General features: G+C 44.1%; 1 protein-coding gene across 8 annotated transcripts in view; it reads right to left on the reverse strand.

Annotated features, from left to right (window-relative positions):
• The window catches only part of LRP1 (LDL receptor related protein 1), a 583330-nt gene that overhangs the window by 209802 nt on the left and 346650 nt on the right, over positions 1–26878 (reverse strand). For all 8 annotated transcript variants that reach the window (XM_085879746.1, XM_085879744.1, XM_085879750.1 and 5 more), the window contains 2 exons: positions 22992–23169; positions 8613–8835 (listed from right to left, as the gene is read on the reverse strand). In XM_085879746.1, coding sequence (XP_085735872.1) covers positions 8613–8835; positions 22992–23169 — 401 coding nt within the window. The remainder of the gene's footprint in view (positions 1–8612; positions 8836–22991; positions 23170–26878) is intronic.

The raw sequence follows: 26878 nt of genomic DNA on the forward strand, positions 1-26878 counted from the left end.
GAGAGAGAGAGAGAGAGAGAGAGAGAGAGAGAGAGAGAGAGAGAGAGAGAGAGAGAGAGAGAGAGAGAGAGAGAGAGAGAGAGAGAGAGAGAGAGAGAGAGAGAGAGAGAGAGAGAGAGAGAGAGAGAGAGAGAGAGAGAGAGAGAGAGAGAGAGAGAGAGAGAGAGAGAGAGAGAGAGAGAGAGAGAGAGAGAGAGAGAGAGAGAGAGAGAGAGAGAGAGAGAGAGAGAGAGAGAGAGAGAGAGAGAGAGAGAGAGAGAGAGAGAGAGAGAGAGAGAGAGAGAGAGAGAGAGAGAGAGAGAGAGAGAGAGAGAGAGAGAGAGAGAGAGAGAGAGAGAGAGAGAGAGAGAGAGAGAGAGAGAGAGAGAGAGAGAGAGAGAGAGAGAGACAGAGAGACAGAGAGAGAGAGAGAGAGAGAGAGAGAGAGAGAGAGAGAGAGAGAGAGAGAGAGAGAGAGAGAGAGAGAGAGAGAGAGAGAGAGAGAGAGAGAGAGAGAGAGAGAGAGAGAGAGAGAGAGACAGAGAGAGACAGAGAGAGAGAGAGAGAGAGAGAGAGAGAGAGAGAGAGAGAGAGAGAGAGAGAGAGAGAGAGAGAGAGAGAGAGAGAGAGAGAGAGAGAGAGAGAGAGAGAGAGAGAGAGAGAGAGAGAGAGAGAGAGAGAGAGAGAGAGAGAGAGAGAGAGAGAGAGAGAGAGAGAGAGAGAGAGAGAGAGAGAGAGAGAGAGAGAGAGAGAGAGAGAGAGAGAGAGAGAGAGAGAGAGAGAGAGAGAGAGAGAGAGAGAGAGAGAGAGAGAGAGAGAGAGAGAGAGAGAGAGAGAGAGAGAGAGAGAGAGAGAGAGAGAGAGAGAGAGAGAGAGAGAGAGAGAGAGAGAGAGAGAGAGAGAGAGAGAGAGAGAGAGAGAGAGAGAGAGAGAGAGAGAGTGTTTGTTTGTGTGCGCGCGTACGTGCACGCATGGGAGAGAGAGTATGTGTGTTTGTGTGTTTGTGTATGTGTGTGTATGTGTGTGTGTATGTGTGTATGTATGTGTGTGTGTGTGTGTGTGTGTGTGTGTGTGTGTGTGTGTGTGTGTGTGTGTGTGTGTGTGTGTGTGTGTGTGCGCGCGTACGTGCACGCATGGGAGAGAGAGACGCAGAAACGATTTATATAACAGTTGTGCATCACAAAGACAAAAAAAAAACCCAGAAAAGATTCAAAACACAAGAATGGATTTCAGGAAATTTATAAAATTAAATACACATTTAAGGCAAACTGCAGTCGAGTTGTTTGTTTTTCTTTCCCTGCAGTCACATGACTTGGATATTAATCATGGTTGCCCATGGAATGCAATAGAGAGCGTGTTCGAGTGAATAAGGGCGGGGGGAGATGGTGTGGAGGTTTCTGAACAAATTCTCCCTGAACAATACGCATACACACGCATATTCGCATATTACAACTCATGAAGCCGCAACAAATAATCTGCTAATGCCACATGCCAAGAGTAATGACACTTCAGTGATTGTGTCGTCTCTCCCTCCTCCTATCCAAAAGGGACAAGGCCGACGCTTATTGTGCGCTTTCACAACGGGCGTGGGTCGTGATTTAATATCTTCGCCGAACACCAGGAGGAGCGCAGAATGGGAGGGAGGTGGTTAAGGGGGAGAGTCTGGGCTCATGCTCCTTGCGGCACATAGGAGAGATCAGTCTCACAGACAACACAGCAGACGGCCATGTCCTGTTGCCGTGGCAACATATGGCAAGAAGGCGTAAAAATATTCACCGCTCGTGAAACCAGTCAATGCTGGAGGAACAGGCACGAGAAGCGGTGCATTGCAAGCAACACGCGATTTTGAACACCATTACCTTCGAACGCACCACTGGAGAGAAATGAAGACGACTTGGGGTTTCTTTGATATCGCTGAGGTCATTAAACGAACTGCTTTGTTATACATTCCGAAGAAACACAGTCTTGCGATGCTTTCCCTCGGTGTCGCTTGTGAAGGACAGCATTTCATTCACGTGAAAAATCACATCACCAACGAGAAGGGCACTCGGGAGAGAGCATTCCGCCAGCACACTGATTAATTTACCTTTTTGTATTGCACTGATAGGCCGGATCTGGATTCGGGCCTGAACTAAAAATTAATTGGCTTGTTCTTGTCACCGAACCGACTCGTCCACCAAGTTTCGTTCGAATCCGTCCATAACTTTTTTTGAAATATCATGCTATATATTGTTTTCAGCCCCATCACTCAATGGTGAAGAATCATTTTAAAAAATTCTCGAATCCAGATCTAGATTCGGATCTTCACCAAAATACAATTACTTTGTACGTGTCAAATACCCAAGCTCTCCACCAAATTTCATCCGAATCCGTCTACAACATTTTGAGACATTTTGTTCACAAACAAGGTCAGGTCAGGAATAGGAGCATGCATCGGAGCAGCGCGTCGCTGCGTCCACTTTCCGCCGGTACTCCAGGGCCCTCCATCTGTCCATCCCCCAAGGAGATGCCTGGCCCATCCCTATCTCCTTGAGATGGCGATCAACCTGATACAACCATGAGGCACTTAGTCGGCCCATTGTCCTCCTCCACTCATGAGACTCCCTCGCTAAGAGAATCTGGTGAGCAGGATCAGCGTCAGAAAAACGAGCCACATGTCCATACAGCCGCAGCTGACGCTCACGGACTATTGAGGTAACAAATCTCATTTGAGTCTCTCAGCAACTGCTTGTTGGACACAAAGTCCGACCAGCGATAGTTAAGGATTCTCCGAAAACACCTGGTTCCAAAGGAATTAATCTCACATCCCTCATCAGAGTCCACGTCTCACATCGATAGAGCAAGACTGGAAGCACCAAGGACCCGAAGACTCGGACTTTCGTCCTCCCCCACAGGTACCGACAGCACTGCACCTCATGATCCAGTGAATCCATGACTCCCCAGGCCTGACCCAGACATCTATTGACCTCTGGCTCACAGCCAGCAGAGACATCAATGTACAGGGTGGCCATAAAGACTAGAAACATCGATAATATTATGCCATTCTGTTACAGTTTGAAGATGTCCTTGATGAAAGATGAATGCATTGAGGTGACACTGCTAAGTGGACTGCATGCTCACCAGATCTGAACCCCCTTCATTCCTTCTTCTGGGGTATGCTGAAGGCACAGGTTTACTGAGTGAAAAACAGAAACGAATCATCTGAGGCAATGCATAACGGATGCATGTGCAGGGATTCATGGAAATGCTGCATTAATGCACCGCATTGATTGCAATTTTGCACAGCGCATTGAACTGTGCATTTCTCATGAGGGACAAAACATTGAACATATCATGTATTGTAATGTAATGTCAACAAACCATTGATAATGTATATTCACCTATGTTTCCAGAATTTATGGCCACTATGTATCACTGCCAAGGAAAGTGAATCTCTCCATGACCTCAACATCCTCACCACAAACAGGTACAGAAAAGATAGCAGCATCCAATATGTCATTGAAAGCCTGGATATTAGTTTAGACCCAAGAAACCCGTAATCCCAGCGGCTCAGACTCCTCATTCAGCACCTCGAGGGCCCCAAAAGGATATCCAAAGTCTCCGCAAAGATGACTGCATCATCTGCGAAATCAAGGTCAGAGATCTTGACATTCCCAAATGATCCACCACCGCTTGAGCTCTCCGACATCCTCCCCAGAATCCAGTCCATACAAGTGCTGAAAAGTGTGGGAGCAGTACACACCCCTGATGAACTCCAGTAACAGGTGGAAATAAGTCAGAGATGGTACCACCACATCTCACAGCACTCTCAGTACCAGAGTAGAGTTCAGACATCAGATCGATCAGTTTTGGTGGCACCCCACGAAGACCAAGAATCCTCCAGAGGGCATCCCGATTCACTGAATCAAATGTTTTCCAGAGATCAACATAGGCTGCAAGCAGCCCCTACTGAAACGCTCATCTACGTTCAGTGAGGACCCGGAGAGCAAGGATACAGTCAATCGTTGACCTCTTTGGTGTAAAGCCTGACTGCTTTGGCACTGATGCTCAAGCAGATGGTGGCAAACCTGATCAAGAATGATCCGAGCAAAGACCTTGCCCGACACTGAGAGCAGCGTCACCCCTCAGTAGTTGTTGCAGTCCTGGTGATCACCTTTCCCTTTCCAGAGAGGAACAACAAGGCCCCTCTTCCACTCAGTTGGGATGATGCCTGTGTTCCAGGAACAGCAAAGAACTGCATGCAACGACATGAGCACAGTCTTTCCACCCACTTCGAGAAGTTTAGCATGGATGATACAGATCTCTGGAGCTTGACTCCATTTCAACTGGTTCACCGCAGCCTCTGTTTCCACAAACAAAGGTGGGCCACAGTTGATTGGAGGGTCAGCAATAGGGATAATAACACCCCTGACATCCAATTCAACAGCTGATGGATCAGACTGATACAGATGCTCAAAGTAACCGGCCCAGCGCGCCTCCTCTATCAAGAGAAAGCCCACCAACCTCCGCTCTTACAGCAGTACACCGAGGAACGGGCTTGGAGGAATGCAATGTGTGAATAACCCTGGAAGCAGGATGAGAATCCCTGCAATACCGATGTCCAAAAGCTTGAGCTCAGATGATATCAGAGACAGGTGATCATCCTCTCTTAGGAATAGGACATTCCAGGCAACCACCTGAAGGAACCGCCTCAGGTTAACCCATGGAGACTGCCGTCTGGTGGACGACACCTTAGAACCACTCTGACACACACTACCACAATCTGACCTGGGAAGGTTGTCCTGTGGTTTTCCTCCCATCATCAAAGAGTGGGGGTCCTGAAGGCTTTGCTCAAATCCCGTCATCTGGTGAGCTGCACATTAGGTACTCCCACGGAGTGGGTTTTCAGATTTCTTTATGTTTTTAGTATGTTTTGCGGAGTGAAGGATTTTATGGTGGCCAGAGTGCAAATCCTGCTACCAACCTCCTCAAAAAAAGTAACCCAACTGCAAGTGGATGTCTGCAGAAACATTTGGGCACTAGATATGGATGGACGTTGGCTCACAAGGAGCTCCTCCGCCCTCCTCTTCCTCACAAACAAACAAACAAGAAAAAGACGTCATGCAGAGCATGATACTTGCAAAATCCACCCCCTTCTCCAAAGGTTGCCATGGATACATCAAAGTGTCAATTTAATCAAGATTAAAATTGACAATCTTGATCAAAGTTCAGGTCAATCGGATGAAAATTGATTTTTTTTTCCAGATTAAAATTGATGATTTTAGAAGTTTGACCTTCAGTTGACCTTTGACAATTTGTTCTCAAAATAGTTGTTTTCCTAATTCAATGATGGACTATGGAATTTCTGATTAATTTTCAAGTTAATAGGATGTAAATTGACCATTTTCAATTTTAAATTGATGATTTTAGAAGTTTGAACTTGAGTTGACCTTTGACCTTAAAAATAGGTGCTTTCCCAATTCAGTGACGCACTATGCAATTGCTGTTTAATCCTCAAGTTAATCACATGAAAATTGACAATTTTTCAGATGAAATTTGCTGTTTTATAAGTTTGACCTCGAGTTGACCTTTGACCTTTTAACCTGAAAAATAGTTGCTTTCCCAATTCAGCGATGCAATATGCAAATCCTGTTCAACTTTCAAGTGAATCAGATGACAAATGATGATTTTAGAAATTTGACCTCAAAATGACCTTTAACCTCAAAATCAATAGGCTTCTCAGTTGAGGCTACAACGACAAATTGGTAAAGTTTCATGGTCGGTTTAGAATTGCGATCTGTAGGCGATTGACAAACAGACAGACAGACAGACAGACAGACAGACAGACAGACAGAGACAATAACAAAATCGACTGATCAATATACTTGAAAAATCTTAGATTTTGCAAGTCACAGACAACCAAACATAAAGGGGTGAAAACATAACCTCTGCCCACCTTCTGTGTCAGAGGTAATAAACGTGTTTGGAATGTCGGCAGCTGTGAACTGAGAGTGGTGTTTATGAGAAGTGAGATACAAGGAAAAGACATCGTAAGCGAGAGAGGTGCAGCAATGAAGTCTCAAGACTAAAATAGCACTGCAGAAAATATAAGAGGCAAACTTTGCAAGTTAATCGAAACATGAAATAAAGCAGAAAAAATAGGCTTGTGGTGAAACAGAATTATTTTTTCAAGATGCACCATCAGTACCAACCACCAAAGGATACTGGTACAGTGATGTTCAGAGAGCATAAAGAGATCAGATACACTCAGTCCTGCTTGAAAATGGCAGGTGGTTGCAATGAAGCGACCAAATTAATCACAAGAACAAATGGTCTCTTGACAAGGCCTGTCGGTGGTTTTCAAGAAGCCTGTGCTTTCAGGTAATTAAACCCAACCGGTGACTGGGATTTCAGATGTGATTAATAAGGATGCATGGTAATAAGGTACGTTGTAATGATGCTGACCTTGCTGGAATTACCATGCTGTTTATAAGGAAGTGTATATATAATTCAAATGGCGTACCACCCCAACCCTCCACCCACCCCCCCCCCATTTCTGAAGTTAAACTCTTCCTCTCGCTTTTTTTTCCCCCACTTCGCCCCTCCCGGTTGCCTCGGACCCGAAACCAAAGCCCCTTTCATGTTAATACAGCTGTGCTTTTATCTGGGCTTTTAAGAGACTGTCTCTTTGCCCGAGCTGTGATGTATGTGTTCATAACGCCACACTCAAGGTTTGGAAACGGAACCCAGTTTGCTGCGAATGCAAGCACCCAGCTGTTCACCCATAAATGCTCATTTTGCCACCTCTTTCCGCCCCTTGCCCATGCTCGCCAGTCATTCCTGGGTACTCTCCCATACATCTTCTGTACTCTGCCTTCCCTTGCTCATATTACCCCAAATCTTGCCCCCACCGTTCCCACTCCTCCCTCTTCCTTTGCACTATAGAGCTCCAACTTTAGAGGACTTTGTTCCAATACCACATCTCTCTCAATAGTTTCCTGCTGCAGCTACATGTATTGTGCGTTTCGCAGAGATATTCCTTTCATAAATTTTCACTTCTCCATGTCTCTCCCTCATGATTCTCTCTTCCACTTTGATAGGCCTGACCTACAATCAAGACAATAAAGTATTTCCTCTTCTCAAATTATGTGATATCTAATTAGGATTTTGGATTCCAACCCAGTCAACCTTGGGTTTGCGACTGCGCATCTTTCATGAACAATGATGGAGATCTTGGATTTTAAAATAAAGGTCATCACTGTGTGGGACTTTGATAGAGTCTGGCACTACACTCGGCTCACCAAGCTTTCTGCATTTGACATAGAAGGCCACCTTCATTCCTGGCTTACCAACCTCCTCTATGTAAGCAATCAGCAAGGACCTCTTGACAGCACACCCTTCATCTCCTCCACGAGGAAGAGGCTGGATTCCCCAATGCAGTGTGTTGCAGCCCAGTTTTATTCCTCAAAAACATCAACAACTTTTCTAATTCCCTAGAAAAACCCTCTATTCACCTTTGTAAAATATTTCACATTATGCCAAATAATACCCCATTCCACTGACAGACCAGACGCAGCTGCATCCTCTCGGGAGATCTGGAAATGCTCAATGTTGTTCCGACTATTGGAACATGTCATCAATCCAGGTAAGTTTCACATTCTCATCTTGTGTTTATGAAAGGATCATCTGGTGAACCCACCTATCTACTTCCTTGACCAACTGGCAGATTTTCAGTCCATTGAACTTCTGGGTCTTTGCATCAACCATGTGCACTCCTGGGTAGGCTATATATATATATATATATATATATATATATATATATATATATATATATATATATATATATATATATATATATATATATATATATATATATATATACATAAAACATGGTCTCCAAAGCCAGCCACAGACTGGGTACTCCATTGTGCCAAGTATTACCTTGGTAAATATGAACATCTCATGGCCTACAAGATCATGGCACATAATCTCAGTGAAGTACTGCTATCTGTTATGGACAGGTGATCCCACATCGCCCTTCTCACAACTTGATGCTGTGGCTCTCAACATCATTGGCCATCACCAGCAAAGAAGCAGAGCCTGTCTCTCCATGCTGTGGCTAGGCCTGTGGGCAGGCTTTGTTCTTCCAGTAATCTTTGCCTGATGAGTGCTCACCCGTACTCCTTTTCTCCAGATTATGGAGCCACCACCTCCATGATTCAATACAATGTCACTTTTCCTGCAGATCTTCAAGTGAACCATACACCACTATTTCATGTAATTTTCTATCAATACAAACAATTTCAACCACTGTTACCACTCTCCCTGACAACCCCTCTTCCCTGCAGGTTATTATCTTTATTTTTCACTTTTTCCTGTTTGTTTGTCCACCTGTGTGTTCACTGTCCTGCTAGTTCCTCACCACACCACTGTCAGTATGTGACCCTTCAATCCTTTGTCACATTGCTCTTCAATGAGCCGATGTTCTTTGTTATCCAACAACAAAAAAAACATTCATGCTAATCACAAGGCAGAGTTATTATCTTGAGGTGCATCATGGCACTGTAGGATTGAACACGTAAAACTTTTGATGCTCATGGGAATAATCGTAATGTTTGCGTGTATGACTGCAGATGAAACAAGTGTGAGGACACCTTGCGATCCGTGCCATCCAGATTCACGCTCTCAATGCGGTCGAAGTAGGCATCGCACCAGTACATCCGGGCATTGTCTGTATCCAGCGACAGGCTGTTGGGCCAAAGCATCGTCTTGGAGGAGACAAAGATTTTCCGATTGCTCCCATCCATCCACGCTCGCTCGATCTTTCCTGTTTTGCTATCTTTGTGGTTCTCCTCCCAGTCAGTCCAGTACATCAGCCTGGGGTGGAGCCATGAAAAAAAACACATTGCTGTATATCATACCAAGTACACATGCACATGTGATAGGGCATTTTCCTTAGTTCTCTTTTGGAATGGATATCATGCTTACGCTTAAGGATGAGACACAATGGACACAAAGTGCATGAAAAGCAGGATGTCTCAGCCATTTTAAAATGAGGGGCAATGTACTGGCGTTGAGGCTGGGGTGAAGCTTTAAGGTCAGATAAGCATCAGATATGTCATTTTAACACTGTGATGTTGTGAGAAAAAGTTAAAGGAAATAACGAAACGTTATAAAGAGTGAATGATTACAATCGGAATGGTGCTTTACATTTGGAAATCAATGAAAACACCACGAATCGGTGCATGTTGGGAAACAGCCTTGAAGTCAACTGAGAAGGCATGTTGATTCTAAAAAGCCACACAAACTTCGACCAACAGGAACTACACCATAATCCAATGTGTATAATGCATTGTATATACCAATAGATTAACATGAGATGTCAAATGATTATTACACGTCCCATTGGCCTTTCCATAATGCAAGAATCCCTTAACTCTAGTCCTACCAACAGAGGTCTTTTTGGACCCCAGGTCTCCATTTTGATATGTTATTTCTATATGATTTTAACAATGTATTTCATGTTGTATTAGTTTGTTTACCTGTATGTGCCGGTAATAAACATATATGACGTTTCGAGATCGCACGTTGCTGCACAGAGTTGCAAGCAAATCCTTTCTGGGGTCCAAAAAGACCCCAGTTGTTTTCGTTCATTTTTTTTTCCATATATGATTACTTCACATGGTACTAGTTTGGAGCAAGTCCTCCCATTTTAATTGTTTTATGCTTATGTTTGTTTACTTTATCACTAAAACATCATCCAATCAAAATAATTATGTTTCCTCATTAATGTGAAACTTTGGCAGATTTAGTGAAATCGAGTGGTTTTTTGAGTTGGGGTCCGAGAAGACCCCAGTTGGTAAGATTAAGTTGTAAAATATGTTGGTAGGACTGGGGTTAAAATATCATCAGTTATTAAACTCTTTCACACATTTTTTTCACCTACGCCCAACTAAAACTCGAACAAAAATACTTCCTGAATGTCAGTCGCACACTACATCCACCTATGTCGAAGATACAAATCCAGAACACTCAACAGCCCAGAAAAGAAAGGATTAGTGCCTGGTGACATATATAAGAGGGTTTGTTTCTATATATTTCTTGAAATGCGTGATAAAAAAAATCCGTATTGGCCATACAACAGAACAATTCCACACTAGCATAACCCGCGCTCTGCGTGACATGTTGGGGTGGGTGTGTTTGAGAAAGGAACTGATGCAGAGCAGTCAACAGAATTCTTGCATTTTCAGGCATTATCCCTTCGTTGTTTTTGTGGGTATAAATTTTTGGGCAAGAGAGTATTTTGCTCAGACGAATGGCTGCTGCTTAAATTGTCAGCTCGTGCTTGCTTCACAGAGTGGTTAGCATCCCAATATCAACTTCCAGTTGATAAAAAAACCTCTCGTTCAAACTGTCTGCCGATACAGCAAGTCCAATATTGTCCTTGACAGAATCTGGTCATCCTCTGATCCAATGAATGGCTTCATTGAACTTCACTGTAAATTTCATGATAATTCCAGTGGGGTGCTTTAACACTTTTCACAACAGTGATTTTAGTTAAGATAAAAAAAATTGAAGTAAGCAGCTCGGTAAATTCAAGTGAACAAGAAACACCTTCTCCCTTTGGGACCAGCCAAGTAAAAAAGGAGGGGGTGACAGTGGGGGAGGTGGGACAAATGTGTTTTGTGCCATGCATAATAATCCCTCTGCCTGCAGCAGGGGTCAGCAAACCACTTGCATTGTGGCACATGTACATGCAAAAATGATGTCACCCCCAACCCCCCTGCAGGGGAAGGGGGAGTTATTTTATGCCCATGACCTGGCCCTCGATACTACCAACATGTCTGCAAAATTTGGTGGAGATCGGGCCAGGACTGTTTTTTTCTATGGTTATCAGATGTACATACGTACGTCCATACATACATACATACATACACACACACAATACGTACCGACAACAGAGAATTGCCTAAATTTAATATATTAGGATACTCTCAATTTTCAATTCCAGTCTCGTATAATTTATTACGTTTATTAAGAACTCGTACAGTTATACAAGTCCACCAACTCCTGACTTCTTCTTTTTCTTTGCAATAATTCCCCAAGGTGTATTTACAGTAATCTTATAAGCCTGGTATTGACTCCATGGTTAGGGTGACTGGCTTGGGATCTTAGGGTCCTGAGTTCGAGCCCTGTTTTCCACTGAATTAACACGAGGTGGGGTTGACTCAGCCAATCATCCTTCCAAGGTCAGAATAATGAGTACCAGTGTACTGGTATGGGGGCACAGCATCAGCGGCATAGTTGCACCCCAACAAAATGATAGCTACCCAGCATCCAAGTGGCCATACGTAAGAATAAGTAATCTTTTTCTTCTTTTTTTAAACCTTGGTGTAATGGTGGCTATGTGGCAGTAAGAGAAGTCTTCATTTGTAGAAACATGTTCATGGTTCATCACTGCTAGCCATTTGAATGTGGGGGTTTTTTCGACTGTTTTTATGGAAATCGCCCAAAACAAAGCATAAAGCCACTCGACGTAAGGGGCTACAAAGAAAAAGAAGAGGAAAAAATGGCAAAACCTTCACCTAGTCCTGAAACAAGGAAACCTCTTCACAGGACCATTGTGCAGGAGGAGGGTAACTAGGCCAGGCAGAAAAATAAATTTTCTACCCCTGGTAGGTATTCTTAGGAGACACCATCTCCATACTGGATGAACGTTTGCTCCTGAAGATAACTCATCCACCCTTTGTCAGGTGTTGCTTTTTCGTCCTGGCAGGGTGTCACAGTCACTATCCCCAACAGCAAAGCCAGTGAACCAGTGAGGGGTGTCAGTTTAGTTGCCGACAACCCGACCATGCAGCAGGTAGCATTGGGTTACATGTTGCCGGTGGCAGTCCCAAAAGACTGACCTGACATAAAACAGGACTTTCACTTTATAAATGAAACAAAATGTCGTATAATTCTAATTATTTAGCAATGTGCTTTAATGAACTTTATTCAACTCAAGTCCAAAATAACAATCTATTTACTTTGTAAGGAACTTTGTTTTGCTCTCACCACAATACCGATGCATTTGCATGCGAAGGCGTTTTGGATGCTGTGGACTAGCATTGTAAAATGCTTTTAAAAAGCATTTCCTTAATTTTTTCATTTTCTTGTAGAGCTTGGATTAAATGAAGGTAAATAAGGCTGTTTCGTTGTATGCTAATACAGTTTAAGCATTACTAAATATAAGTGCACTTCTGAATTCTCTTCTCACATTGACCGATGGGTGTTCAGCAAGAATTCAACAAAAGTCCAGAAAATCAGCTTCTTGGTTGGTGTCATCTCATATCGGATGAAAGACCAATTATTGACTTACAGATGCAGTTACAATTGTTGAAGGTATAGTTGGTGCAGGAAATAGGGACTGAAGCGTGAATTGCTCTCAATGCCTGGGGTGTAGCACCTCTTAAGAAATTCAGTGCTGGAGATTTTATCACTTGATATTGCAGAGGGATCTTAAGCAGCGAAGGTGAAATGCATCAAGTATAAAGGTACCTCACAGTACAGTAAAGCAATTAGAATGCATGAGAGTATGCATGCAAGTATGAAGTATAGTCCATAAGGTTTTTGCAGTAATTCCACAAAACAGCTTCGGTGTCGGCCCCAGAAGGCATCAGTGACCATCTTCTCAAATCCTGCTCTGCTGTTCTTCATTCCTTTCTGTCTGCCCTATTCAGTCTGTCCCTCTCCTTTGGCTGACCCCTTCCCCACTGCTGTGATAATAAAGTGCCGTACTGTAATTGGCGGCAACGGAAATTGGGCGGATGTGGCAGCACTGTATATGAAGGTCAATGGCTGGTGATGACACGTATACCACGTACTCCATGGAAAGTCATGCTGGAACAGTAATGGTATGTTATATACTATATTAGGAATAATGTACTCTGAGGAATGTAATTGGGATTAGAGTATGGAGTTTAACTTCGTTATTATGTGATGCGTATGTGGTATTTGCCTTCAGTATTATGTGTACAAGTTATTGTATTTTGTTATTCTTACCCTATGTATATTTATGTTGTTGTAGATATGCGTATGGGTTTTGTGAGAATAAAGCCGATCGAAAAGGTCTATTGTTGATTACTACAACAATAATTTATTCTCACAAAACTTACCTGGTTGGATTGAACCAGAAGAGTGCTGAGGCCTACACTGGAATGGAGCGTTTGTTGAGACCAGAGAGGCTGGATTCGGATCCCAGTTCACCCACGGCGGCACAAGAATGGAAACACTGGTTGAAGATGTTCGAAAACTTCCTGGGAGCTCTACCACAGGATAATCTGGATAAGATGAGTCTGCTTACAAATTTTGTCTCACCAAGACTATACGAAACTATATCAGAGTGTACCATTTATGATGAGGCTATCCGTACTTTACAGTCACAGTACGTAAAGCCCACTAATGAAGTGTTTGCACGCCATCGTCTTGCAACTCGCCGCCAGCAGGTCGGAGAGTCCTTAGATGAATACCTTCTGACTCTGAAAACTTTAAGTAAAGAGTGTAACTTTGGGGCTGTAACAGCAACTCAACATTGCGAAGAATCCATCAGGGATGCCTTCATTAGCGGCCTGCAGTCACCACTGATCAGACAACGTCTATTAGAGAATAAGACTTTAGATTTAGCTCCTATGTTTGATCAGGCGAGATCTCTAGATTCAGCCCAAAGAAATTCAGAATCTTATTGTGTTATTCAACCCTCCCGTTCATTGGGTGCTGCCTCATCCAATCAGAATACCGGTGAAGTGGAACCCACAACTGAAATGGCTGCTACGGGTGTTAAATGTTTCTTTTGTGATTTTTTAAAACACCCACGTGTAAAATGTCCGGCACGAGAGGCTGTGTGTCATAAGTGCCATAAAAAGGGTCATTTTGCTAAGGTGTGCCGTAGTACTTCATCAGTAGCTACTGGTGCTTGTGCAACTTCCTCTGATCAGGCAACGCTAGCGGCTGTGTCTTCTGCCGCTGCCCCAGGGGTGTTATCAAAGGCGGTTGTGAGGGTCACGCTCAATGGAGTGGAATTGGATGGCCTTATGGATAGTGGTAGTTCAGAAAGTTTTATCCATCCCGACCTCGTTAAGTGCCATTCCTTAAGTGTACATCACACCCAAGGCAATGTTTCCATGGCATCTACTTCCTTCACCGCTCAGACATCAGGGTTCTGTCGAGTCAATATCAAAGTAAACGGTCGGTGCTACCAAGATGTGCGTCTGTCCATACTCCCTCAGCTGTGTTCAGATATAGTTTTGGGCCAGGATTTTCAGGGACTGCATGATAGTGTTACACTGACATATGGAGGTAGTTTGCCTCCTCTTGTTATCTGTGGACTCAGTACACTGTGTGTTGACCCTCCAGAACTGTTTGCCAACTTGACAGCTGATTGTTATCCTGTTGCTGCTCGATCACGCCGGTACTCTCCCGATGATCGTAAATTCATTGAAAAGGAAATTCAAAGGATGTTGAAGGAAGGTATTATAGAGCCCAGTAACTCCTCTTGGCGTGCACAGGTTGTTGTCGTTAAGAACGAAACTCACAAGAAACGCTTAGCCGTGGACTATTCAGAAACTATCAACAAATTTACACTTCTTGACGGGTATCCTCTGCCTCGTATAGATGACACTGTTAACAAGATTGCTCAATACCGTGTTTTTAGTACGATTGACCTCCGTAGTGCGTATCATCAAATCCCCATCAGAAATGAAGATAAGCCATACACCGCGTTTGAGGCCTGTGGACGCCTTTATCAGTTTGCTCGGGTTCCCTTTGGCGTCACCAACGGAGTGGCTTGCTTCCAATGTATCGTGGATTCATTCATCCAAGAAGAAGAACTGGTTGGAACATTTGCTTACTTAGACAACATTACTATTTGCGGCATGACTCAGGAAGAGCATGATGCTAATCTCACGAAATTTCTTGAGGCTGCGAAGAGAAAGAATATAACTTACAATGAAGACAAATGCATCTTTTCAACTAACAGGCTCAGTATTCTCGGATATGTGGTGGAAGGAGGGGAAATGCGCCCGGATCCGGAACGACTCCGACCCTTGCAGGACTTGCCTGTGCCTCGGGACATGAAATCGCTCCGGCGCATCCTTGGCTTCTTTGCCTATTATTCACAGTGGATATATGACTACTCAAGCAAGATCCGCCCACTGTGTGCCACTACTACATTTCCCATGACAAGGGAAGCAGAAGCGGCTTTCCATCTTCTTAAGCAAGACATTGAAGGTTCAGTGGTGAGGGCGATTGACGAATCCATACCCTTCGAAGTTGAGACCGATGCTTCGGATGTAGCAATTGCTGCAGTCCTCACCCAGGCAAGACGTCTGGTAGCCTTCTTTTCCCAAACCCTTCAGGGACCCGAATGTCGTCATGCTTCTATTGAGAAGGAGGCCCAGGCTATTATTGAAACAGTTCGCCACTGGAGACAGTATTTGACAGGCAGACATTTTACTATAAAGACAGATCAACGATCAGTGAGCTATATGTTTGATAAGCAGCATAAAAATAAGATAAAGAATGATAAGTTCATGCGTTGGAGGATGGAATTATCTTGCTATGATTTTGACATTGTGTATCGTCCTGGTCGAGAAAACATTCCCTCTGATACATTCTCCAGGTCTTATTGTGGGATGGCATGCCACGATCGACATTCACTGTTTAACCTCCACGAAGCCTTGTGCCACCCAGGGGTTACCCGCTTATACCATTTTGTGAAATCTAAGAATATGCCATATTCTGTGGAGGATGTCAGGCAGGTTGTTGGATCTTGTAGAATATGCGCAGAATGCAAGCCCAAGTTTCACCAACCAGATAAGACTCGACTCATAAAAGCTACTCAGCCATTTGAGCGTCTCAATATAGATTTCAAGGGGCCTCTTCCGAGTACAGATAAGAACCAGTATTTTCTTAACATTGTGGACGAATATTCACGGTTTCCTTTTGTATTTCCTAGTGCCGACATGACCACTTCCACGGTTATCAAGTGCCTCTGTCAGCTGTTCGCTATTTTCGGAATGCCGGCTTACATTCATTCGGACCGGGGACCCTCCTTCATGAGCAAGGAATTACAAGACTTCCTTGCCAGTAGGGGGATCGCTGGTAGCAGAACTACTAGCTATAATCCTCAAGGGAATGGCCAAGTGGAGAGGTTCAATGGTACCATTTGGAAGGCAATCACAACGGCTCTAAAATCCCGTAATCTACCCATCAAATGCTGGCAGACTGTTCTGCCTGATGCTCTCCACTCAATTCGTTCACTGTTGTCCACAGCAACCAATGCTACCCCTCATGAAAGACTTCTGAACTATTCTCGTCGTTCTTCCTCGGGAGCCTCGGTGCCTACTTGGCTCTGCAATCCTGGGCCAGTCCTGCTGAAGCGTCACGTACGCACGAATAAAACTGATCCCCTTGTGGATGAAGTCGACCTCCTCCAAGCAGGACCCCACTATGCCCATATTCGCTACCCGGATGGCAGGGAAACTACGGTCTCTGTTAGACACTTAGCCCCAATTGGAACCCCATCCAAGAATGAACCCCAAATTCTACCTCAGGCTTCTGAAGAAAATGTAATTCCCCAGGGTAGTCCCCAAGACGCACCCTGCTCAGAGGGGGGTGATCTCGTTCCTGATATGGTTCCTGCAACTCCACAGCAATCAGATGCTGTGGATAACCCTCCAGTGCCAAGAAGATCCGGTCGCACCATTCGTCCTCCTATTAGACTAGATTTATAGAGATAGATTTCTCGGAAGGGGGTGAATGTTGTGATAACAAAGTGCCGTACTGTAATTGGCGGCAACGGATATTGGGCGGATGTGGCAGCACTGTATATGAAGGTCAATGGCTGGTGATGACACGTATACCACGTACTCCATGGAAAGTCATGCTGGAACAGTAATGGTATTGTTGCGGTATTCGCGCCCGCCGGCGTGCGACGGCCACGTAACTCGAATCGCGGCACGTCGCCCACCGGACGGACAATCCAGTCGTGACCCTCTCGGACTAACGCCGGGAACCAGTCACGGGTGGACCTTTCGGTCTCACCGCGATCGAGCCAATCAGCCCCCGCGTGGGATAGGGTTGCTCGCCAAATTCGACCTACCTAAGTACCCACGCGGAGGGTAGACCGGGCGATCGCACCTCGCCGCAGGTCGACTTCGGACACGGGCCACTTAAGCGACCCGTTCCGTACTATCAGAATAACCGAGCGGTGTTATCGTCGACCTCGACGGTTCGATTAATTATCGGGCGTACTCAGCCCACTACCAACCCTTTACGTGAAGCAAGATGAGGGTTCAATGGGAGAAATGACGAAGCGAAGCGGGAAACAGTTCAACAATAAAGCACATTTATTCGCGGCACACGGGAAGCACACAAATACAATTCCACCAAAAGCACACAAAAAAAAGAAAACACAATTCCATTTACACAAAAAGCAAATGTAAAAGTGAAAACACAATGCAGAGCTAATACCGACTACCGAGCACACGGCAACACTTATACAATTCTACTTCACAGACGGCGCCGACAACACATACCCAAAACCAAGGAAAAGAAATACCCTCAAGGATGAGGCGGGCCTGAGGCCGAGACCGGGTCGCGCCTACCCGTCTGGTGATGAGACGCGGAGCGGCGATGGCGCCCCAACTCCGCGGACCTCGCGGACAGTGTCTGGCAGGGGGTGGGAAAGGGGCCCCCTTGGTCGCACTATCTCAGCGCGGGGGGAAACAGGAGGGGGTTGTTGATGCTCGATGTATAGAGGATCTTTATTATCCCTGGTGTGCGTCTCCACCTCGGCCAGGTCGCGCTGCCGGCCTTCCTCGGGCGTGCAGCTCCCGGCACCATCGCGAGCACCCCCTCGTCTGCCTTCGCCGCTGCCGCCTCTCCGCCTCTGGACTCTCCACCCTGGACTCTTCTTTGGGCTCTCCTCGTTCGACTCTCTTCAGCTTCTCCAGCTACTGCAGGCTACGGGCTCCAGACTTCCACACTGCTCTGACTGACGAACACGGTCCTTTTATCCCCCCGTAGCTTCGCCTTTGACCCCCTCCCTTTGACCTTTCACCTCGCTCCCCATTGGCCCGAGAAAAAGTGGGCGTGAAGGCTTCTTGATCCACAAATTTGCATATATCGATCGTCCTGGAGGCGGGGCCAAATCGTCCCTCGCTCACCGATTGGACGGAAAAAAGTGGGCGTGTGTCGTTTTTGATCCGTTTTTGAAGCACAAAATCCGTGATTTTGTACACGCTGTTCGACGCGCGCTCTGCACGAATCCAACACCGGTACCCACAGCGGGGCAAGAACGGTGGCGATGCTACGGTTGCGAGGTGTGACGTGAAGGTCGTGGCGGTTGTGGTGAAGCGGCGTTGTGGTTGGTGGTTGATGTTGTGGTTGTGGTGGTAATCATGGCGGTTGGTCCAAAATAAAGATAGTAAAAGAAAAACGGCTATCCTGAAGAGTCGCAGCTCGCATAAATGACATGTATTCCCACTAGACAACGGGTTTGGGCCTAACTACACATGCACTTACCGAGATACCTCACCTAAGGGACCTGAATGGTGGTTTGCGAATTTGGTAACCACAACAGTATGTTATATACTATATTAGGAATAATGTACTCTGAGGAATGTAATTGGTATTAGAGTATGGAGTTTAACTTCGTTATTATGTGATGCGTATGTGGTATTTGCCTTTAGTATTATGTGTACAAGTTATTGTATTTTGTTATTCTTACCCTATGTATATTTATGTTGTTGTAGATATGCGTATGGGTTTTGTGAGAATAAAGCCGATCGAAAAGGTCTATTGTTGATTACTACAACACCCACCCTCTGCATGGAAGTCAGAAGATGTCACTCCCATCCACAATAAGGGTGCAAAATCAGACGCTACCAACTATAAGCCAGTGAACCTGCTTCCAATTACAAGCAAAGTCATGGAACCCCAAATCGCTTTCAATGTCAAAACTTTCCAATTTTCAAACAATCTCATGTCTGACCATCAGTTTAGATTCCGTCCCAGTCACACAACCCTGGACATGACTCTGCTCCACTCTCAGCAATGCTTTGAGATCCTCAATTTCATAGAGGAGGTTTGGACAATCTCCCTGAACATATCTCAGGAATTTCACAGTCAGGCAACCTAGTTTGCTTATACCCTATGGAGATGGTATTGCGATTGACCCCCTCGCCCTCCCCCCACTTTTCCATTGTGACCGATGCCCTTGTCTTTACCCTTCATTTTCTTTCCTGCCAAGGACCTCTTGACATGAGGTACGACACAGGTATGGATCCAGTCAATAAAAAGTTCAGATGTCACCCACGTCTTTCTGTTTGCCCTCCAGTACATGGGCAGCACCTGTTCCTTTTTGTTCTTCTGTGCACGTGAGTTCATGAAACTGTAGAGCATCATGGGCTTTACCATGAAGTCCCCTTCAGCGTTTGTGCAGAGGAGAAGGGATACCCCATCCTTTGCGGCCTTGAAGCCGGCCTGCTTTGCTCTCACACTGTGAGATGAATGTTCTGGTCAGCATCGTTTTCCAAAACAAGCCGGTCTCATCATCGTTAAAGACCTGCTCCGGCAGGTACCCCTTCTCCTCGATGAGGCTCGTGAGTTCTGCAGGGAATGCCTTGGCTGTGTCATGGTCCGTGGAGGCACACTCCTCTACGAGCTTGATGTTGTGCAAATTATATTGCACCTTGAAGCAGTGGAACCACACCCTGCTCATTGGAAACGGGCTGGAGATGCTGCTTGTACCCGCCATGCTCATGCTTGCACCAGAGATGGTTATGCGGGAGCTTCGCCTTCTCCCGTATCAGTGGTCCACTTCGAGGTATTACCCTTATGAGTGTTATCCTCGATCATTGGGAACCATTTTGAAAGAATGAATGGAGTGAGAGGGAATACACAGGTCAGAGTAATGGAATGAGAATGATGGCAATCCAGGAAGCAGTGAGTAGTCTGTGCATTCTTTGTGTGGAATTTTTTATGGATGATGCTGTATTTGGCAGCTAATAATAGATGCGGTGAGCGATGTCATTGTGTAATGAGTCCGTATATAGCGAGCTGCTAATTATACCAAGAGATATGCTGAATATTTCCATTCTTTAACTAACAGGACTTGATGTCCTTCCTATTTGCAGGCAGATTATGCTGAGCGTTTTGAAAATGTAACAGCTCAGATGATGCTGTTTGTAGCAAGATGGTGATTTACACGAAGATGCGCTAAATGTTTCCATTGTGTAATGTCTGTATATGCCAACCTGATAATCACTGGAGACATCAATAGATGCTGTTGGTGTTTTCATTCTGTTAGTAACTCATGGGAGATGGCGTCACGGGGAATGATGTGTCACAATGGTGAGACATGCTGCAAAACTATGTTTTAGCTGTGAAGGTACAATACATACAGTACCGAATGTTTAAGGTGCACATGGTGAGACGTCCCGCAAAACTATGTTTATCCCGCGGAGCCACAATACAAGTACAGGAAGCAGGTCATTTTTGCGGCTTATTGAAGATAAGTTTTTTTTGCGTATGTGTAGTATTGTACTGTAGGTACATCCAGCTGCTTTGTGCGTAGCTCGTGGAAGATATGTTTTTGAACTGTATGCTCGCGGCTCGTGAAAATAAATAAATAAATAAATCGCCACGAAAACTGTGAATATGCAAGGCATTTTCCATGAATGTCGGAGCATGTCACAAATTATCAACCGCGAACATGTGGAACCCATGAATGTTGGAACCACAAATGTCAGGGTCAGCTAGCTGAGGGGTGTATAGCATTGGGATTGTCATGTGTGTACTATGTGTAAACATCTTTATAGTTGTTGAGGAACTCTGCGAAGGGTTGGAAACAGCGTTAGCACTTACCTTGTGTAAGTCTTCTTGGGTTGTTTTATGCAGCAGCTACTTTGGTTGGAGCAGTGTGGGAGGGATCAACCATATATATACACATATATATATATATATATATATATATATATATATATATATATATATATATATATATATATATACATTATTCATATATATATATATATATATACACATTATATATACGTATATATATACATATATGTACATACACATTATACATACATATATACATACATATACATACATACACATATATATATATATATATATATATATACAAAAATATACATATATATATATATATGTAGTTAAAATATGCTTTGGTGGTTGCCCGTATATATACAAGCCTGATTGTATTTATTTCTCTTGCAAGGAGAAAGTGACGTCACATTCACAGAAGTGACGTTGCATTCATCACTGAAAGGGAGCACACACAATATCAATGTCGGTGCCATTTGCCATTTGTTTCTGCTCAGGAAAGGTGAATTTATGACGTCCAAAACTTTTACTCGACGCATCTGAATTTGGGTTGATTGTATGCATGACCATCAGGTTGTTTTCACAACTGTAATGCTGGAGGTGAGACTTTTGTAAATTTTATTTGCAATAAAAGCATTTCTCTCAACATCATTTATAAAGCAACTGATCAAATCCGATAAAGCATGACTTGCGAATATAGAAACCTTTTAGTTGCATTTGAAGTTCTGCTATCACTTTGATAATGAATATATTTCTAAAATAATCATACTTTTCTTTGTGAAACAAAAGTAAATCCACAAGGCTGTGAGTTATATTATTTAACAACTGTGCTGTGATGATAGTGATTGGGGGTGGGGGGGGGGGGGGATGCTCTTGCCCATGATGCCATTTTGACAGACTTTACACAAGTTATATTATATAATGCAAATAAGTGGGGTGTGTTTAGTACGGTATGTAGGGCCATTTACAATGTGCAAACAGTTCACAAGGGTGTTGTGATGCCAAATGGATTTTCACTCAAGTCCTTGTTCAAATTGTGACGTGAGAATGAAGACCATGTGATGCTGAATGAACATCATACTAATATACGCTATTTGGTGTCTGTCTTTCTGACTGGTTTTTTGACCACGACACATTCGATCATTACTTATCCAATCTCAACCAAACTTGACAGAACGACTAAGGGTCACACGATGGAGGACGTCGAGACTCAATCTGCCCCCCTCCCCAAGGGGGTGTTCCGCCTTGGGTGAAGTCCATGTTGAGGTGTATAATAGGTTATCATAACGTTTAATAGAGCACACCTTCCGGACGTAAAGATTATTATAACCACAAACAATTCAGTCAATTCTGTCCAACATGCAATTACTTATTTAAAAAGCCGCTATTAAACGAGCAGAAGTTTGGAGGAAACTTGACGTGTTGAAGTCATTCTGTACTTATCGCGTCCCCCTCAGATGAATGGATCAGAGTATAGCACACATAACAAGGGCAATGGGAGTAAATCGGGGAAGGGTATTAATTTTAATGGGAGGGGGGTGGGGAAAGGGGTAGTGACATCTCCATATCAGGGTCTGGTTATTCACAGCCCTTTGAGCTACAATGCTCTAAAAAAATAGAGCTTTGATGACTATAGTTTTCATTATACAGGGAAGGCCAAATAAATTAACCATATTTCAAAATTCAATCTATAATTATAAATGTCAGTGTTTGTCAGTTGGTCAATGTGTCTCCTCCATAACTTGGTAATTGGTACTTGATAGATTTACCCCTTTTCACCTATGCATTTGAATGGTTGCAGGGTGTCACCACTCTATTTTAAAGAAGTATTTAGTTTGATCATATCTTCTTCATTCTTTCATTAGCTTTTAGGGGTGACACCGGAGGACTCGGTTAGGTTTAGAGAAAAGAGCATTCCAATCTGTTCGGTAATCACCATGCAAATACTTGAACATCTCTGTCAAGTCCGTCTTGTATTATACATATCACAATTGGGATATTTACAACTTCAAATTCCATTCTTATTCTCCCAGATGACTGTAAACATCAATTGAAGTTGCCTAATCATATTTCCATAATCTTTAACAAGTGAGGAAATAAAATACTTCACAGTGTAAGCAGGGCAAAAGAATTGTACTCACCCATTAGGGGGATCGACCACGATTGCCCGTGGGTGGGTCATACCACCCTCAACCAGAGTCTTGTAGGCCTGCGAGGCCTTCTCCAAACGTGCAACACTCACCGACTTCAGCCCATCATCTGTCCAGTACAGGTTGTTTCCCAACCAATCAACTGCGATGCCCTCAACTTGGTTGATATCTGGGAGAAGAGACAGGGGGCAGGGATTGAAGGCAGTGCAAGTACTGTAGTATCAATAGAGATTACACAGTGGAACATGATTCTTACAAAAAATAATTTCAGGAAAAAAATAGAAACAGGAAGAAGCCACTTGGATTCTGTCCATATCATATGCACATCTCATGTGTACTTTTACTAGTGCTGTATAAATGGCATTGTAGCTACTACCAACCCACCAAATCAGAAAGAATCTCACAAGGTGAGCCATCAGAATGGAGAGAGATTAAGCATTTATAATAACAAGAAAAAGATAAATCAAAGATTGCAGACCCTTGCCAGGACTTCTTTTGTGTGGCGTTTGTATATTGGTGTGTTACATAATTAATGAGAGACATAAATAGAACTGCCACGTTATAACTGCTGGTAGTGATGACCAAGTACCAAGATGTCCCACTGTGATGCAACCCCGTTTTGTTTTATCGGACACCTGAACCTGACCCATGATGTTTTTTATTATTATTATTATTCATTATTCAATTGAATTTAAAATGGGATTAAAATAAATTCAACTCAAATCAAATGGAAGACCAAATAGGTACAGTTCTGCATTGGAAGGATTAGAAGGAACCTGAACAAGTTAAAAGCAAAGATGAAGTCATCAGGAGGAACCTGGATAGGATTCACATTTCAGCTGCGACTCCTCTACTCTCAAATTCATCCAGGCACAGCCAAGTGAGCCTTATTTTTAAATAAATAAATAAAATAAATTTAATTTTAAAAAAGAACAGATCAAATAATTAAATAATTCTGGATGCCAGACTATGCGTCCAATCAAGTTTAAATTTAAAACATTTATTCCCCATCATGACTACATCATAAATCTGAAGTTTCACATCTATTGATTAAGCAGTTCCAGAGAAAACATTCGTCAGTATTTTTCTTCAATCCAAGATGGCTGCCAAACCATGTGACTAATCAATTATTCCCAAACAAACATGTACACCCATGGCTTGGGGAAAATTTGTGTGAAATTGCCACTCAATCTGTCCAGCCGTTCTGGAGAAGACATTTATTGGTTTTAGGGTAAATCCAATATGGCTGCAAAATCATTTGACCTATGATATCATATGTGTGAACCTTTTGTTCCTCATGGATAGACGGTCACACATGTAAAGTTTTGCTTCGATCTGTTCATCCACTTCAGAGAAGAAGATTTTTGAAGGTTTAAAAAAAACAAAAAAACAAGCAATATGCCTGCCAAATCATGTGACCGATGACGTCATCAAATTATTTTCTGTGGCTCATTTTATCCAGAGATGACGTTCAAAAATGTTCATGCTGATCAGATGGAGCATTCTACAAATGCAATTATGACGTCATCAAAAAAAATCACACTGATTCCCCATGAGGAGGACTTGTCGTGTGTGAAGTTTCAATTTTTTCCTTGGTGTGGTTTCAGAAATAAAGAGTCCAAAGTTGTTCCAGTGTCCCAAAATAGCTGCCACATCATGTGACCTATGATATCATAATTATCATGAACACATTCGAGACGAGTCGTCACACCGATGGTGAAAATTTTGTTTCAATCCGACAAGCAGTTGCGGAGAAAAATATGAAAGGTCTGTGCAGACAAACAAACAAAGAAACAAATGGACAGACAGACAGACAGACAGACAGACAGACAGGTCAGGTCAGGTCAGGTATGGGAGCATGTGCCGGAGCAGCACTTCTCTGCATCCACTTTCCGCTGGTACTCCATGCCTGGCCATCCCCCAGGCAGATTCCAGGCCCATCCCCATCTCCTTGAGATGCTGATAAACCTGCTGCAACCAAGAGGCACGTGGTCGGCCCGTTGGCATACTCTGCTCTGAGAGAATCTGGTGAGCAAGATCAGCATCAGGAAAACGAGGTACATGTCCATACAACCAGAGCTAATGCTGACAGACTATTCATGTAATAAATCTCATTTGAGTCTCTCAGCAACAGCTCGTTGGACACAAAGTCCGACCAGCGATAGCCAAGGAATCTCCGAAGAGACATGGAACTAAAGGAATTAAGTCTCTGTCTCAGATCCCTGGCCAGAGTCCAAGTCCCATCTGAAGAGCAACACTAGAAGCACCAAGGACCTGAGGACTTCGATTTTCGTCCTCAGGCACAGGTACCGACACAGTGCCACACTCCATGATCCATTGAATCCATGAATCCATGACTCCCCAGGCACAAACCAGACATCTGTTGACCTCTGGCTCACAGCCAGCAGAAACATGAATATCACTGCCATGGGAAGTGAATCTCTCCGTGATCTCAACATCCATACCACAAACAGGTACAGACAAGATAGCAGCATCCAAGATGTTATTGAAAGCCTGTATCTTAGTTTTGACCCAGAAAACCCATAATCCCAGTGGCTTCAACTCCTCATTTGGCACCTTGAGGACCTCCAAAAGAACATCCAGAGTCTCCGCAAAGATGACTGCATCATCTGCGAAATCAAGGTCGGAGATCTTGACATTCTCAAACGATGCACCGCAGCTTGATCTCTCTGACATCATCCACAGAATCCAGTCCATCCAAGCGCTGCAAAGTGTGGGGGCCAGTACACACCGCTGACAAGTTCCAGTAACAACTGGAAATAAGTCAGAGATGGAACCACCACATCTAACAGCACTCTCAGAACCAGAGTATAGTTCAAACACCAGTCTTGGTGGCACCCCACGAATATCATGAATCCTCCAGAGGGCATCCCAATTCACTGAATCAAATGCTTTACAGAGATCAACTTAGGCTGCAAGTAGCCCCTGCCGAAACTCTCATCTGTGTTCAGGTGAGGATCCGAAGGGCAAGGATATGGTCAATCGCTGACCTCTTTGGTGTAAAGCCTGACTGCTCTGGGCACTGGTGCTCAAGCAGACGGTGGCAAGCCCTATCAAGAATTATCCAAGAAAATACCTTGCCTGGCACTGAGAGCAGCAACACCCTCGGTAGTTGTTGCAGATCTGGTGATCACCCTTCCCTTCCCAGAAAGGGACAACAAGCCCCCTCTTCCAGTCAGTTGGGATGATGTCTGTGTTCCTGGCAGAGCACAGAACTGCATGAAACAACATGAGTACAGTGTTTCCACCAGCCTTGAGAAGTTACAGCATGGATGCCACAGATCCCAGGAGCCATACCCAATTTCAACTGGTTCACTGCAGCTTCTGTTTTCATAAACGAAGGTGGATCACAGTTGATTGGAGGGTCAGCAATTAGGATAGCAACACACTTGACATCCAACTCAACAGCTGGTGGATCAGCCTGGTACAGCCACTCAAAGTAACTGGACCAGCAGGCCTTCACTTTGGACTCCTCTGGCAAGAGCCCACCACCCTACGCCCGATGGATGGGGTTCGAGAAATGCAATGCGTGAATTCCCCAGTAAGCAGGACAAGAATCACTTGACCACAGGTGATGCTCTACCCTCTCACAGATTCTTCGCACATCGGCATCCTTGTCCAACCTCAGTGCACGTACAGTTTTACACCTCAACTCCGTGTACAGCTCAGCTCTGCCAATAAGCCTGGCCCTGCGACTCTGCTCAATGGTATCCAGCGTCCCTTGAGAGAGAAATTTCTTCTTCGACCTCCGGTGAGTCCCAAAGGCTTTGCCCCAATCCCATCATCCGGTGAGTTGCCCTGTGAAGGGCAGATGCACAGGAGGTACTCCCAGGGAGTGGGTTTTTAATTTTCTTTGC

The sequence above is a fragment of the Eptatretus burgeri genome, chromosome 4, assembly GCF_056783735.1.
Source record: "Eptatretus burgeri isolate ZD-2024b chromosome 4, Ebu_testis_v1, whole genome shotgun sequence".
NCBI classification, from domain to species: Eukaryota; Metazoa; Chordata; class Myxini; order Myxiniformes; family Myxinidae; genus Eptatretus; species Eptatretus burgeri.